At 42.9% G+C, this 15,523-nt stretch overlaps 1 protein-coding gene across 6 annotated transcripts in view; it reads right to left on the bottom strand.

Moving 5' to 3' along the window:
* Positions 1-15,523, bottom strand: part of LOC110496558 (collagen alpha-1(XVI) chain) — a 134,745-nt gene that overhangs the window by 67,126 nt on the left and 52,096 nt on the right. For all 6 annotated transcript variants that reach the window (XM_036953310.1, XM_036953307.1, XM_036953311.1 and 3 more), the window contains exons 5-7: positions 4,332-4,455; positions 3,307-3,588; positions 2,754-2,834 (exon numbers count right to left, since the gene is read on the bottom strand). In XM_036953310.1, the coding sequence (XP_036809205.1) occupies positions 2,754-2,834; positions 3,307-3,588; positions 4,332-4,455 (487 nt within the window). The remainder of the gene's footprint in view (positions 1-2,753; positions 2,835-3,306; positions 3,589-4,331; positions 4,456-15,523) is intronic.

The following is a 15,523-nucleotide window of genomic DNA, read 5'->3' as shown; positions in this document are numbered from 1 at the left end:
ACAGCCATCTCAAGTTACACTACACACAGGTCCATACAGCCTTCTCGAGTTACACTACACACAGGTCCATACAGCTATGGGTGCTTCCATCCTGAGTTACACTACACACAGGTCCATACAGCCATCTCGAGTTACACTACACACAGGTCCATACAGCCATCTCGAGTTACACTACACACAGGTCCATACAGCCATCTCGAGTTACACTACACACAGGTCCATACAGCCATCTCAAGTTACACTACACACAGGTCCATACAGCCATCTCGAGTTACACTACACACAGGTCCATACAGCCATCTCGAGTTACACTACACACAGGTCCATACAGCCATCTCGAGTTACACTACACACAGGTCCATACAGCCATCTCGAGTTACACTACACACAGGTCCATACAGCCATCTCAAGTTACACTACACACAGGTCCATACAGCCATCTCAAGTTACACTACACACAGGTCCATACAGCCATCTCGAGTTACACTACACACAGGTCCATACAGCTATGGGTGCTTCCATCTCGAGTTACACTACACACAGGTCCATACAGCTATGGGTGCTTCCATCTCGAGTTACATTACACACAGGTCCATACAGCTATGGGTGCTTCCATCCTGAGTTACACTACACACAGGTCCATACAGCTATGGGTGCTTCCATCTCGAGTTACACTACACACAGGTCCATACAGCTATGGGTGCTTCCATCCCTACTTACACTACACACAGGTCCATACAGCTATGGGTGCTTCCATCCTGAGTTACACTACACACAGATGTTCTGAGCACACTAGATAGCTAATTAGCACATGTGGTCGCCTCTTGTCTGTAACATGGAGATGTGGCCGAGTGGGAACATTAACTCTATCAAGATGTGTATCAATTTTACTTTTTTTGATTATTATCTTGCTGATATGAATGATAAGGTCCTTCCGCATCCTAAACCGGCCCTCAAGTGCTGCGTGGTAATGTTCAGATTGAGCGTCAGGGCTCTAAACTCCCCTGCACAGGAGACGCCTTCGTCCAATGACACTCACGTGTAACGTAACGGAGAGTCATGATCAAGGGCTTTGGTCTAAGGTAAAAGCGTAGCCTACAGGTAGCAAACATCAGGGAACTGCCTGGAAACAGCTGAACTGACGACAAAGTAGTGCAACAGGCCAACACATTGAGGGGTCTTCCATGGTAACACACGACAGTGAGCCTAGCCCTCTCTGATACTCCAAGTCTAGTCATAAAACCAGCCTGGTCTCGGGACACTCAAATGAGTATATGTTACATTTGGTATGGTTACATAAAACAGAAGGTTACTTTAGCCAAAACAAGCAGGTAGGGTGATTGGTCAGGATGGATTGGTGGGCATATAACATGAATGTCCAGCAACCCAAATAGTGTGTGTTTGAATCTCATCACGGACAACTTTAGCATTTTAGCTAATTAGCAACTTTGCAACTACTTAGCATGTTAGCTAGCCCTTCCCCTAACTCTTTAACCTAACTCCTAACCCTAACCCTAACCTGTTAACGTTGGCCACCTTGCCACCTATCTAACTAATTGAAAAATAACATATCATACTAATTGGAGTGGTTCGAATCTACCCCCGAGTCCAGGTTGATAAAACTGTCATCTCCCACTTTTCTCTGTGACATCTCTCTCCTATCTTTATCAAACAGCTGATGTCTCTTCTCAGAACGACTGGTGGGATGTGTGTGCTGCAGCTCCTGGATCAGGTCTAAACAGTGTTCTGGTGAGCCCTACAGCAGACAGCTCAGAGTGCAAGAGAAGAGGGAGGAGAGTTGGATGTCTCTTCCTCCTCTCCTCTTCAAAGGAAATCACTTTTTTTCTAGAGGGTTCTGAAAGTGTTCTGGGCTGTTCTACAGTTCTGAAGGTGTTCTGAGTAACTTCTCTCTCCCTGTTTGTCTGTCTTTCATACATAGGCCTATACGCAGAGTACAGACAGACACACAGAGACACAAACAAACATACAAACACACACACAGACACACACAGACACACACACTTACAAACATGAAGGACACTTCCGCATATGTACAAAAGGTCTGTACAGACAAAAACAGACATCAGGGCGGAAATGCCTTCAGGTTCAAAATCATTTCAGAAATGGCTGTGCTCTCCACCCATCCCTGAGCTCTCTCTTTCTCTGTCAACATAGTTGATTCTGCACAATCCGCTTGATACCAACTGTGTGGGAACACTTTCTCCAGGCATAAATACTCAAAATCAGCAAGTCTACATATGATGGTGGTTGTGGGAGCGATGTGTGATGGTTGCAGAAGCATTGTGTGATGGTCAGTGTGATGGTTGCAGAAGCATTGTGTGATGGTTGGTGTGGTGGTTGTGGGAGTGATGTGTGATGGTTGCAGAAGCATTGTGTGATGGTCAGTGTGATGGTTGCAGAAGCATTGTGTGATGGTTGGTGTGGTGGATGTGGGAGCGATGTGTGATGGTTGCAGAAGCATTGTGTGATGGTCAGTGTGATGGTTGCAGAAGCATTGTGTGATGGTTGGTGTGGTGGATGTGGGAGCGATGTGTGATGGTTGCAGAAGCATTGTGTGATGGTCAGTGTGATGGTTGCAGAAGCGTTGTGTGATGGTCAGTGTGAGGGTTGCAGAAGCATTGTGTGATGGTTGGTGTGGTGGATGTGGGAGCGATGTGTGATGGTTGCAGAAGCATTGTGTGATGGTTGGTGTGGTGGTTGTGGGAGCGATATGTAATGTTTGGTGTTCTCACCCGAGCACCAGGTATCTCACAGCAGGCCTCCTGACTGGCCAGGGAGGCATCACAGTACACCATCACCTGCTGAATGTCCATCTGTGAGACGGGCAGAGATGAAGAGGAAAGGGGGCAGAGAGAAAGGAAGGGAGAGAGAGGGGACGAGAGGATGGAAGAGAGAGAGCGAGAGAGAGGAAGAGAGAGAGAGAGAGAGAGAGAGAGAGAGAGAGAGAGAAGGATAACACATATTGTTAGAGACCAAGTATACCCACTACAACTACAAGCCCACTACTACAGCCCCAACCATCACCCCTAAGTATACCTGTCCCCTATTCCCACAATCTCCACCTCTCCCTCCATCTCCTCCCTCCTCCCATCCTCTCCACCTTTCCTTACATGTCTCTCCTCCTCCAAGCCTCTCTACCTCTCCCTCCATCTCTTCCCTCCTCCCACAGTCTTCACCTCCATATAGCTACTCCCCACATACAGGTTGACCCAACCCTATCTCCCTACACCCAACTTCCTACCACAATTAACCCCCCCTCTCCCTCCCTGGTCTTCCAGTCAATACCTCCACAGGGGCAGCATCAGTAGCTCTGATCCCCAGCAGGGTGTGTCCTTTGGTGGGTAGCTCTCCCCGGGGCTCCAGGGGCATGGTCTGGATGGAGCTGCAGTCCACGTGTAGAGAGGCTGCTCCCTGTTGGACGCTGAGGGACAGTTTGTGCCAGCCACTGTCCAGGAGAGACTCAACTCCCTCCCCACTGAACAAACACCCAACTGGGTCACTCAGGGGGTCGGCCCCCCGCGCACGCAGGGACAGGGTGGCCTCAGGGCCATTCAGGTCAAGAGAGAACTAGGGGGAGGGAGGAAGGAAGGAGGAGAGAGGATGAGGCAGGGGAGGGGAGGGGAGGGGGAGGAGAGAGGGGGAGAGGAGGAGGCAGGGGAGGGGAGGGGGGAGACGAGGAGGCAGGGGAGGGGAGGAGAGACAGGGAAAAAACAGTTGTATCACATCTGTTTGGGAAACAACACCTCTACAGAGAAGTCTACAGATCTGACAGAATCTGATATTGCGTTGTAGGTGTAAGCAATGTTGAAGCCAATGCCTCATTGAATATGCCTATCCAGTCCCAAGCAGTAGCCACTAGGAGAAGGAGCTACACGTTCAGTACAGTGCTTTGTGTCTCAATGTGGGCTACATGGAACACACTGCAAAGTTAGCAAAGACATAGACAAAAGTATTATACTGTATACTAATTATTGCCACTGAAAACACACAATCAATCATTTATAATGAGATGGTTTGCCTGCAATTCATCATATACATGGAGTATTTAAATGTGGCTTCAGACTTATTATAGAAGTAACATGAATAATAATGAGAAACAACAGAGAGAGAGAGAGGAGAAGCTGAAGGGAGGATAGAGAGTGGAGAGATGGAGAGGGGAGAGATGAAAGAGGGAGCAGAAGAGAGAGAGAGAGAGATGAGGGAGAGACAGGAGAGAGTATGGTGGAGAGAAGGAAGAGGGGAGGAAAGAGCGTAATAAAAGAGGGTAGAGGACAGAGATGAGAGAGGGAGGTGAAAAGAGAAGTGTATACCTGTGGGTATCCCTGTTCATCAGAGATCTGGAAGAGGTAGATGTTGTCTCTCAGTGTTTTCTTCTTGAGGAGCAAAGTGAAGACCAGCGTGAACTCATCAGGAAGACCATGGGGGAACACCTGACTGAGAAAACAAACTGTTAGACACACACACACAAAGTCTTGTACAGCTAACCTTGTGGGGACACACAATTCAGTCCCGTTCAAAATCCTATCTTCCCTAACCCCTATCCCTAACCTTAACCTTAACATGTACTCTTACCCTAACCTAAAAACCTATCTTAACCCTAACCCTAAAACTAACCCTAGCTCCTAACGATTCACATAATTCTAACCCTAACCCTAATTCTAACCTCAACCCTAAACCCCTTAGAAATAACATTTGACCTTGTGGAAACTAACAAAATATCCCCAGTTGGTCAAATTTTTGTTTGTTTATAACTATTCACAAGATTAGTTAAACACGTCCTCACATACACATAACAGACATAACACACACACACATCCACAAGTGTGTGTATGTTTGCGCGGAGACACCGAGAGATAGAGGGAGAGACACAGAACATACAGTGCCTTGCAAAAGTATTCGGCCCCCTTGAACTTTGCGACCTTTTGCCACATTTCAGGCTTCAAACATAAAGATATAAAACTGTATTTTTTTGTGAAGAATCAACAACAAGTGGGACACAATCATAAAGTGGAATGACATTTATTGGATATTTCAAACTTTTTTAACAAATCAAAAACTGAAAAATTGGGCGTGGTACAACCAGGTATAGTTACAGATGTGGCGGTCATTACATTTCGTCAGGTGGTTAGTAAGATAAAACCAGGTATAGTTACAGATGTGGCAGTCATTACATTTTGTCAGATGGTTAGTAAGATAAAACCAGGTATAGTTACAGATGTGGCAGTCATTACATTTTGTCAGATGGTTAGTAAGATAAAACCAGGTATAGTTACAGATGTGGCGGTCATTACATTTTGTCAGGTGGTTAGTAAGATAAAACCAGGTATAGTTACAGATGTGGCAGTCATTACATTTTGTCAGATGGTTAGTAAGATAAAACCAGGTATAGTTACAGATGTGGCGGTCATTACATTTTGTCAGGTGGTTAGTAAGATAAAACCAGGTATAGTTACAGATGTGGCGGTCATTACATTTTGTCAGGTGGTTAGTAAGATAAAACCAGGTATAGTTACAGATGTGGCGGTCATTACATTTTGTCAGGTGGCTAGTAAGATAAAACCAGGTATAGTTACAGATGTGGCGGTCATTACATTTTGTCAGATGGTTAGTAAGATAAAACCAGGTATAGTTACAGATGTGGCAGTCATTACATTTTGTCAGATGGTTAGTAAGATAAAACCAGGTATAGTTACAGATGTGGCAGTCATTACATTTTGTCAGATGGTTAGTAAGATAAAACCAGGTATAGTTACAGATGTGGCGGTCATTACATTTTGTCAGGTGGTTAGTAAGATAAAACCAGGTATAGTTACAGATGTGGCGGTCATTACATTTCGTCAGATGGTTTATTGTCATGCAAGAGACTGCCGGTCGCACGGTAATTGACCGTAATGAACATAAACACATTTAGCGTCTCCAGTTCTCCACGTAAACAAGCCTCCTTTGGAGCATCTACATTTTAAAAAGTACAATAAATCCATTGAATATACACCATCACAATAAATCACTTATTTATTTTAGTCAGGTTTAAAGAAACCTTATGAGATGAAGAAAATGTATTTCACTAGAACAAGCGCCATGCCATAGGTTGTAGTCCTGTTCATTTAGCAGACAAGATATGCTTATAAGTTCCTGGCCCATTATTTTATATTATATGATATAGTAAGAAGAATATAATTGAAGTTATCTGAATAAAGTAGAAACAAAAATTTTCCCATTCTGTAGCGAGAGTGTCATATGAAGTGGCTATGTTCAGAATTAAAGTGATCATTTGAAACATGTCTAATATGCTAGATTTAGAGTTATTTGGCAACTTTAGTTGTGAATGATACAAGCCTTAGAATGTCTCAGAAATCAAACATGTTTTGGCTGCATGGTGCGACTACAGACTATGGATGGTTTGAGAAAGTAGCAAAAAATGCTTAGATCTCTGTTCCTTGCCTCAGGCTGCACAGCTGTTCTCTCATCAAGTGATCATAATTTCACCTATCAAACTATTCTCAATTGAATCTTGTCTTTACTAATATGTAAAATGAGTTCTGATTTAGAATGGCCCATTATCAAATGGGCAGGAACAGGGGCAAGAGAAAAAAACATATCACCCATAGCGAATGGAGGCCCCTTTCCCGCCGGGAAATACTCATGTAGGGTAGGCTACTCTGGTTATCAACAGGTGATATTCCACCCGAACTCAGTAAGCCATGGACTCGCCAACCTTGTCCCTGTAACTACCCATGTGAAATCTCTTCAGGAACATGGATAGTAACATGTTTTCACAAGGCTATTCCATGAAACTGTTGACAGTCCCTCTCTCCGTGTCATAGAAAATGGACTAAAGGAGAGATGAGATGGAAAAGCATGGTGGTGAGATATTCTGTATAGCTAAAGGTAATGTGTCAGCCTACTAGTTCTGAAAATAGAACTATTACTGTTGAGCGTGAAAAACCCAGCGGCGCTGCCGTTCTTGACACAGTCCGGGGGGCCTGGCACCTACTACCATACCCATTTCGAAAAGCACTTCAATCTTTGTCTTCCTCATTCACCCTCTGAATGGCACACATACACAATCCATGTCTCAATTGTCTTAAGGCCTAAAAATCCTTCTTTAACTTCTTAAGGTATAGGGGGCAGCATTTTCACTTTTGGATAAATAGCGTGCCCAATTTCAACTTCCTGCTACTCATGCCAAGAATATAAGATATGCATAGTATTAGTAGATTTGGATAGAAAACACTCTGAAGATTCTAAAACTGTTTGAATCATGTCTGTGAGTATAACATAACTTATGTAGCAGGCAAAACCCTGAGGACTAATCGTTCAGAAATGTTTTTTTGAGGTCTCTGTCTGTTCACTGAGTTCTCATTGGCAAACAATATTTTTTAGGAACTTGTTTTCAGTTCCTACCGCTTCCACTGGATGTCACCAGTCTTTGGAATTTGGTTGAGGTTATTCATTTGTGCAATGATGCCAACTAGGAACTGCGTAACACTATTGAGAGTTGCGCAAGACTTGAAAAGTTGCTTGGTTTGTTGTGTTCCTGTATTGAACACAGATAGACCCGTCTTCAATTTGATCGATTATTAACATTTAAAAATACCTAAAGTTGTATTACAAAAGTAGTCTGTAATATTTTGGCAAAGTTCATAGGCAACTTTTGAAATATTTTGTAGTGACGTTGCGCATTTTGGAAGCTGTTTTTTTCTGGATCAAACGCGCCAAATAAATTGACATTTTGGATATATATGGATGGAATTAATCGAACAAAAGGACCAATTGTGATGTGTATGGGACATATTGGAGTGCCAACAAAAGAAGCTCGTCAAAGGTAAGGCATGTTTTAAATGTTATTTCTGCGTTTTGTGTAGCGCCTGCAGGGTTGAAATATGCTACTCTCTTTGTTTACTGTTGTGCTATCATCAGATAATAGCTTCTTATGCTTTCGCTGAAAAGCCTTTTTAAACTCTGACATGTTGGCTGGATTCACAACGAGTGTAGCTTTAATTGAGTATCTTACATGTGTGATTTAATGAAAGTTAGATTTTTTTAATCAATTTATTTGAATTTTCCGCTCTGCATTTTCCCTGTTTTTTGGCCAAGTGGGACGCAAGCATCCCCTATACCATAAGAAGTTGACCTGTCTCCTCCCCTTCGCCTACAATGATTTAGGTGGATTTAACAGGTGACATCAATAAGGGATCATGGCTTTCACCTGGATTCACCTGGTCAGTTTGTCATGGAAAGAGCAGGTGTTCCTAATGTTTTTATGCACTCAATGTATACTCAGAAGATCTTTGAGGAGAACTGTGGTCCATTGTCTGAAACTACTGTCTCCGTAACTCCATGGCAGACAAAGGCTTATTTTACAGCCCTGAAGGTGGTCTCAACCGAAGTCTTGTTCCACTCAAGTAGGGCCATTCCCACCTTTTGCCATGGTCGTTCAGGAATTGAGGGAGGGTATGAGCGGCTGTTCTGTGTTTTTGGCAGATTTCACACCTGTCGACTGCTTGTCGGATCTGGGATGAAATTCCTGGCCACCACACTGACTGCTGGGCCCTTGCTTGGCACTTTGAGATTCCTTGATGTCCATCATGGATCTTTTGAAGTATTTCACCTCTTGAGTGTCTGTGCTTACAGTTAGTTACAAGTCTTTCACCTTTCAGAATAATGAAAGGTGTCTGTGTGCAGCTTTACCTCTGCAACTGGTAGTGAGGAAACGATGGTATCCACGTACACTATCTTGTCCAGTTGTAAGTCGCAGTGGATGGTGCGTCACCCATCGGTGCCCTCGACAGCGTATCTGCAGTGATGAGATTCTTCCCGACACATGGACGATGTTGTAGGTGAATCTCAGAGGTCGCGGTGTAAATCATAGGACCCTGATCTAGGACTCTGGAGCCTAGCAACGGGAGGAGGGGTTTGTGGTCAGTTTCTGGTGTGAACTGCAGGACCTGAAGGTAAGGAGTCAGTCTTTCACATGCCTATGTGGCTGCTATGGCCTCTTTCTCAATCTATGATTAGCATTTCTCTATATCAGTCATTCCTCTTGAGTTGTATGTCACAGGTGTCCAAGTATTGTCAGCCTGTTTCTGAGTCAGCACAGCACCTACAGTTGAAGTCGGAAGTTTACATACACCTCAGTCAAATACATTTAAACTCAGCTTTCACAATTCCTCACATTTAATACAAGTAAAAAATCCCTGTCTTAGGTCAGTTAGGATCACCACTTTATTTTAAGAATGTGAAATGTCAGAATAATAGTATAGAGAATGATTTACTTCAGCTTTTATTTCTTTCATCACATTCCCAGTGGGTCAGAAGTTTACATACACTCAATTAGTATTTGGTAGCATTGCCTTTAAATGGTTAAACTTGGGTAAAATGTTTTGAGTAGCCTTCCACAAGCTTCCCACAATAAGTTGGGTGAATTTTGGCCCATTCCTCTTGACAGAGCCGGTGTAACTGAGTTAGGTTTTAAGGCCTCCTTGCTCGCACACACTTTTTCAGTTCTGCCCATACATTTCCTATAGGATTGAGGTCAGGGCTTTGTGATGGCCACTCCAATACCTTGACTTTGTTGTCCTTAAGCAATTTTGCTACAACTTTTTCTTCGGCTTGGAAGCCTCCCCCTTTTTCCTCCAAACATAACGATGGTCATTATGGCCAAACAGTTCTATTTTTGTTTCATCAGACCACAGGAAATTTCTCCAAACAGTACGATCTTTGTCCCCATGTGCAGTTGCAAACCACAGTCTGGCTTTTTATGGCGGTTTTGGAGCAGTGGCTTCTTCCTTGCTGAGTGGCCTTTCAGGTTATGTCGATATAGGACTCGTTTTACTGTGGATATAGATACCTGTTTCTTTCAGCATCTTCACAAGGTCATTTGCTGTTGTTCTGGGATTGATTTGCACATTTCGCACCAAAGTACGTTCATCCATAGGAGACAGAACGCATCTCCTTCCTGAGCGGTATGACGGCTGCGTGGTCTCATGGTGTTTATACTTGCGTACTATTGTTTGTACAGATGAACATGGCACTTTCAGGCATTTGAAAATTGCTCCCAAGGATGAACCAAACCTTTTCTGAGGTTTTGGCTGATTTCTTTTGATTTCCCCATGATGTCAAGCAAAGAGGCACCGAGCTTGAAGGTAAGGCCATGACATATTTTTTGGGGAATTTTCCAAGCTGTTTAAAGGCACAGTCAACTTAGTGTATTTAAACTTCTGACCGACTGGAATTGTGATACAGTGAATTATAAGTGAAACAATCTGTCTGTAAATGATTGTTGGAAGAATTACTTGTGTCATACACAAAGTAGATGTCCTAACCGACTTGCCAAAACTATAGTTTGTTAACAAGAAATTTGTGGAGTGGTTGAAAAACAAGTTTTAATGATTCCAACCTAAGTATATGTAAACTTCCGACATCAACCATGCACGAGTACTGAGCGAGTGTTTTTTGGAGGACTCAGTTCCTCCTTGAGCTTCTGAAAAGCTACTGGGGTAGGGATAGCCAGGTGGAAAGCATGGCCAGCCGTAGAAAAATCCTGATTGAAATGATCGATTATTGTAGATTTATCGGTGGTGACAGTGTTTCCTAGCCTCATTGCAGTGGGCAGCTGGGTGGAGGTGCTCTTATTCCCCATTGACTTTACAGCATCCCAGAACTTTTTGGAATTAGTGCTACAGGATGCACATTTCTGTTTGAAAAAGCTAGCCTTTGCTTTCCTAACTGACTGTGTAGATTGGTTCCTGACTTCCGTGAAAAGTTGCATATCGCGGGGGCTATTCGATGCTAATGCAGAACGCCACAGGATGTTTTTGTGCTGGTCAACGACAGTCAAGTCTGTGGTGAACCAAGGGCTATATCTGTTCTTAGTTCTATATTTTTTGAATGGGGCATGCTTATTTAAGATGGTGAGGAAAGCACTTTTAAACAGCAACCAGGCATCCTTTACTGACGGGATGAGGTCAATATCCTTCCAGGATACCCAGGCCAGGTGGATTAGAAAGGCCTGCTCGCTGAAGTGTTTTAGGGAGAGTTTGACAGTGATGAGGGGTGTTCATTTGACCGCGGACCCATTACGGACGCATGCAATGAGGCAGTGATCGCTGAGATCCTGGTTGAAGACAGCAGAGGTGTATTTAGAGGGCAAGTTGGTCAGGATGATATTTAAGAGGGTGCCCATGGTTACGGATTTAGGGTTGTACCTGGTAGGTTCCTTGATAATTTGTGTCCCTCCCTGTCTCTCATCTAATTCCTCATCTCCCTGTACCACCCTGACTCTCATTTAATTATTTTTCTCCCTGTCTCTCATCTTATTCCTCATCTCCCTGTCTCTCTCTCTCTCATTTTATTCCTCATCTCCCTGTCTTTCCCTGTCTCTCATTTAATTATTTATCTCCCTGTCTCTCATCTTATTCCTCATCTCCCCATCTCTCTCTGTCTCTCATCTTATTCCTCATCTCCCTGTCTCTCCCTGTCTCTCATTTAATTCTTTATCTCACTGTCTCTCATCTTATTCGTCATCTCCCTGTCTCTCCCTGTCTCTCATCTTATTCCTCATCTCCCTGTCTCTCTCTGTCTCTCATCTTATTCCTCATCTCCCTGTACCACCCTGTTTCTCATTTAATTCTTTATCTCCCTGTCTCTCATCTTATTCCTCATCTCCCTGTCTCTCATCTAATTCCTCATCTCCCTGTCTCTCATCTTATTCCTCATCTCCCTGTCTCTCTCTGTCTCATTTTATTCTTAATCTCCCTGTCTCTCATCTAATTCCTCATCTCCCTGTCTTTCTCTGTACCTCCCTGTCTCTCATCTAATTCTTAATCTCCCTGTCTCTCATCTTATTCATCATCTCCCTGTCTCTCCCTGACTCTCATCTAATTCCTCATCTCACTGTCTCTCCCTGTACCTCTCTGTCTCTCATCTAATTATTCATCTCACTGTCTCCCATCTAATTCCTCATCTTCCTGTCTCTCCCTGACTCTCCCTGTCTCTCATCTAATTCCTCATCTCCCTGTCTCCCCCTGTCTCTCATCTAATTCCTCATCTCCCTGTCTCTCTCTGTCTCTCATCTTATTCCTCATCTCCCTATCTCTCCCTGTCTCTCGTCTAATTCCTCATCTCCCTGTCTCTCATCTAATTCCTCATCTCCCTGTCTCTCCCTGTCTCTCAACTAATTCCTCATCTCCCTGTCTCTCATCTAATTCCTCATGTCCCTGTCTCTCATCTAATTCCTCCATCTCAATGTCTCTCATCTAATTCCTCATCTCTCTGTCTCTCTCTGTCTCTCATCTAATTCCTCCATCTCCCTGTCTCTCATCTAATTCCTCCATCTGCCTGTCTCTCATCTAATTCCTCCATCTCCCTGTCCCTCATCTAATTCCTCATCTCCCTGTCTCTTCGTGTCTCTCATCTAATTCCTCATCTCCCTGTCTCTTCGTGTATCTCATCTAATTCCTCATCTCCCTGTTTCTCCCTGTCTCTCCCAATACAGAAACACACACTAACAGTGATTGACAGAGTATAATATAGGCTACCATATTTAAATAGGCACACACTGCAAGAATACACACACATATGCACACACGCAGAAAGACAGGCAGGACGCACACACACACACACACACACACACACACACACACACACACACACACACACACACACACAGTTGTGGTTTTGTTGGCAGCTGGTTTCTCACTGAGAGAAGAGGGCTGACAGTGATTTATAACGTAGAGGAGATCCAAGGGAAATAACAGAAGATCTGCATACCTTACAAAGAGGGAGATATAAGTAAAGAGCAAAGGCGGGGAGAAAGGAGATATAAGTTGGACAAAGTATGAGTCATTGCCTATAGAGAAAAGCAGCAATAGAGTGTATATGAGAATGGGGTGACAGAAAAGGACATTGAAAGAACGATCCATGCCCTGAGGGCATTGTGAAATGCCTTCAAAACCAGCCACTAGGGGCAACGGTGAGTGTTATTACCATCAAGTAGGCCTGGGTTTTGTGGATGGGAATAATCCCATGACTCTTGGAGAAGGTTTACGTGTCCCATCCTGGTGGTGGACACTGGTTTTTCATTTTTTACTTCATTGAGAGATATCGTGAGGCTACCCCATGAGCTATAATAACAATGGGTTACTCTCACGTATCTGAAATTACATGATCAACTGATGTTTACTGATCATGGAAAGCATTCAGTTACTTGATTTATAACTTTGATGATAGAGATACTGTAAATATGTACTGTAAATATGTAAATATGCAATTGTTTTGCTTGGAATGAATGGACAATTGTAGTTCTGACTCTGCACTTCACGAGGTGATGACATTAAAACCAAATAGTTAGCTGTAGTATTTATTTAACAAACCCTTGAAAACGGCACATAGTTGTCAATGGTTTTAACAGAGCTGGGGTCTCCTTGTCCCCCAGCAGCCAAATGGAATGCTCTGCATGGTATTGTCAAGTGTTATTGAAAACAACCTATTATGTTTCAAACATGCTCCTTTCAAACTCTTAATAGGAATTATGTCAGGATGTTTTGGTAGTCGGGTCAACGGTGTTGGAACTGTCCCAGTCTGAGCTACACAGAGGCAGACACACACGTTCACACAGCTATCTTTACAGCATATAGTCACCTCAGGGTTTGTTTCTCATGGAATCACCTGTCATCTTGACATGAACTGATAACCCCCTTTCACTCTTTCATACAGTCGTTTATTTATTTGTTCCCTTTCTCCACCCCTCCGTTGAGAAACAGAGCCACGTCTACAGTGTTTTAAATCAGAGAGCAGAGGCATCTGCTGATAGACTCTTATTCTTCACTCTACTTCTTCCAACCAGGGAGGGAGAGAGAGAAGAAACAACAAAGAGAAAGAGAAGAAAGGCAAGCAGATGTTTTCTTATGTATCTGTTTATTTACGTCTCTGGAAGAGGGAGAGAAGAGGCGGGAAAGAATGAGAGGGCGAGAGAGATACATAGAGAGGGAGCGAGAGACAGAAAGAGAGAGAGAGAGAGAGAGAGAGAGAGAAGCGAGAAGGATGGATGGAGAGAGAGAGCGAGCGAGAGAGAGAAGTATGTTGTCTGAAGAAAGAGTCTGTCTCTCAACCAACCGTAATATGACTCCTAAACAGCAAATAGACCAGTGTTACATAGTGTTGATTTTTCAGTGTAACATTTATAGTGTTGTTCAAGTGTAAGAGTCAAATTCTCTCTGTAAGAATTAAATTAACACTCATTGGTGTTAATTTGCAGGTGGATTTTTTAAAATATTGTTTGTTTTAATATGTATTTTTATGTACATTGATTAATGTTATGCTACTCAAATATACACTACTGTTCAAAAGTTTGGGGTCACCTAGAAATGTCCTTGTTTTTGAAAGAAAAGCAAATTTTTTTGTCCATTAAAATAAATCTAATTGATCAGAAATACAGTGTAGACATTGTTAATGTTGTAAATGACTATTGTAGCTGGAAATGTTTTTTATTTTATTTATTTTATGGAATATCTACATAGGCGTACAGAGGCCCATTATCAGCAACCATCACTCCTGTGTTCCAATGGCACGTTGTGTTAGCTAATCCAAGTTTATCATTTTAAAAGGTGAATTGATCGTTAGAAAACCTTTTTACAATTATGTTAGCACAGCTGAAAACGGATGTTCTGATTAATGAAGCAATACAACTGGCCTTCTTTAGACTAGTTGAGTTCCTGGAGCATCAGCATTTGTGGGTTCGATTACAGGCTCAAAATGGCCAGAAATAAGAACTTTATTCTGAAACTCATCAGTCTATTATTGTTTTGAGAAATGAAGGCTATTCCATGCAAGAAATTGCCAAGAAACTGAAGATCTCGTACAACGCTGTGTACTACTCCCTTCACAGAAAAGTGGGAACTGTCTCTAACCAGAATATAAAGAGGAGTGGGAGGCCCTGGTGCACAACTGAGCAAGAGGACAAGTACATTAGAGGGTCTAGTTTAAGAAACAGACACCACAAGTCCTCAACTGGCAGCTTCATTAAATAGTACCTGCAAAACACCAGTCTCAACGTCAACAGCGAAGAGGTGACTGCAGAGTTGCAAAGAAAAAGCCATATCTCAGACTGGCCAATAAAAATAAAAGATTAAGATGAGCAAAAGAACAGAGACACTGGACAGAGGAACTCTGCCTAGAAGGCCAGCATCCCGGAGTCTCCTCTTCACTGTTGACGTTGAGACTGGTGTTTTGCGGGTACTATTTAATGTAGCTGACATTTTTTCTAAATCTGTTACCTGGACTTATTGCACCCGCTACTGAAATGGTTGTTCCAGTTTAGATGATTTAGGTTGTCTCATATCTTAGTCTTAAAAATTCTAAATGTTGGTTAGTCAACATTTTGGAAGCCAACATAAAGTGACATACGGGCCTGATTTTGCTTGTAAACCATGAGTTTCAGGCCACTGTATTAGTCTAAAACTAGGCCCTCAAAATAAGGCCTTATGAAATACGTGTTGTATTG

The sequence above is a fragment of the Oncorhynchus mykiss genome, chromosome 18 (assembly GCF_013265735.2).
Source record: "Oncorhynchus mykiss isolate Arlee chromosome 18, USDA_OmykA_1.1, whole genome shotgun sequence".
NCBI classification, from domain to species: Eukaryota; Metazoa; Chordata; class Actinopteri; order Salmoniformes; family Salmonidae; genus Oncorhynchus; species Oncorhynchus mykiss.
This window is presented reverse-complemented; position numbering and strand designations above follow the sequence as displayed.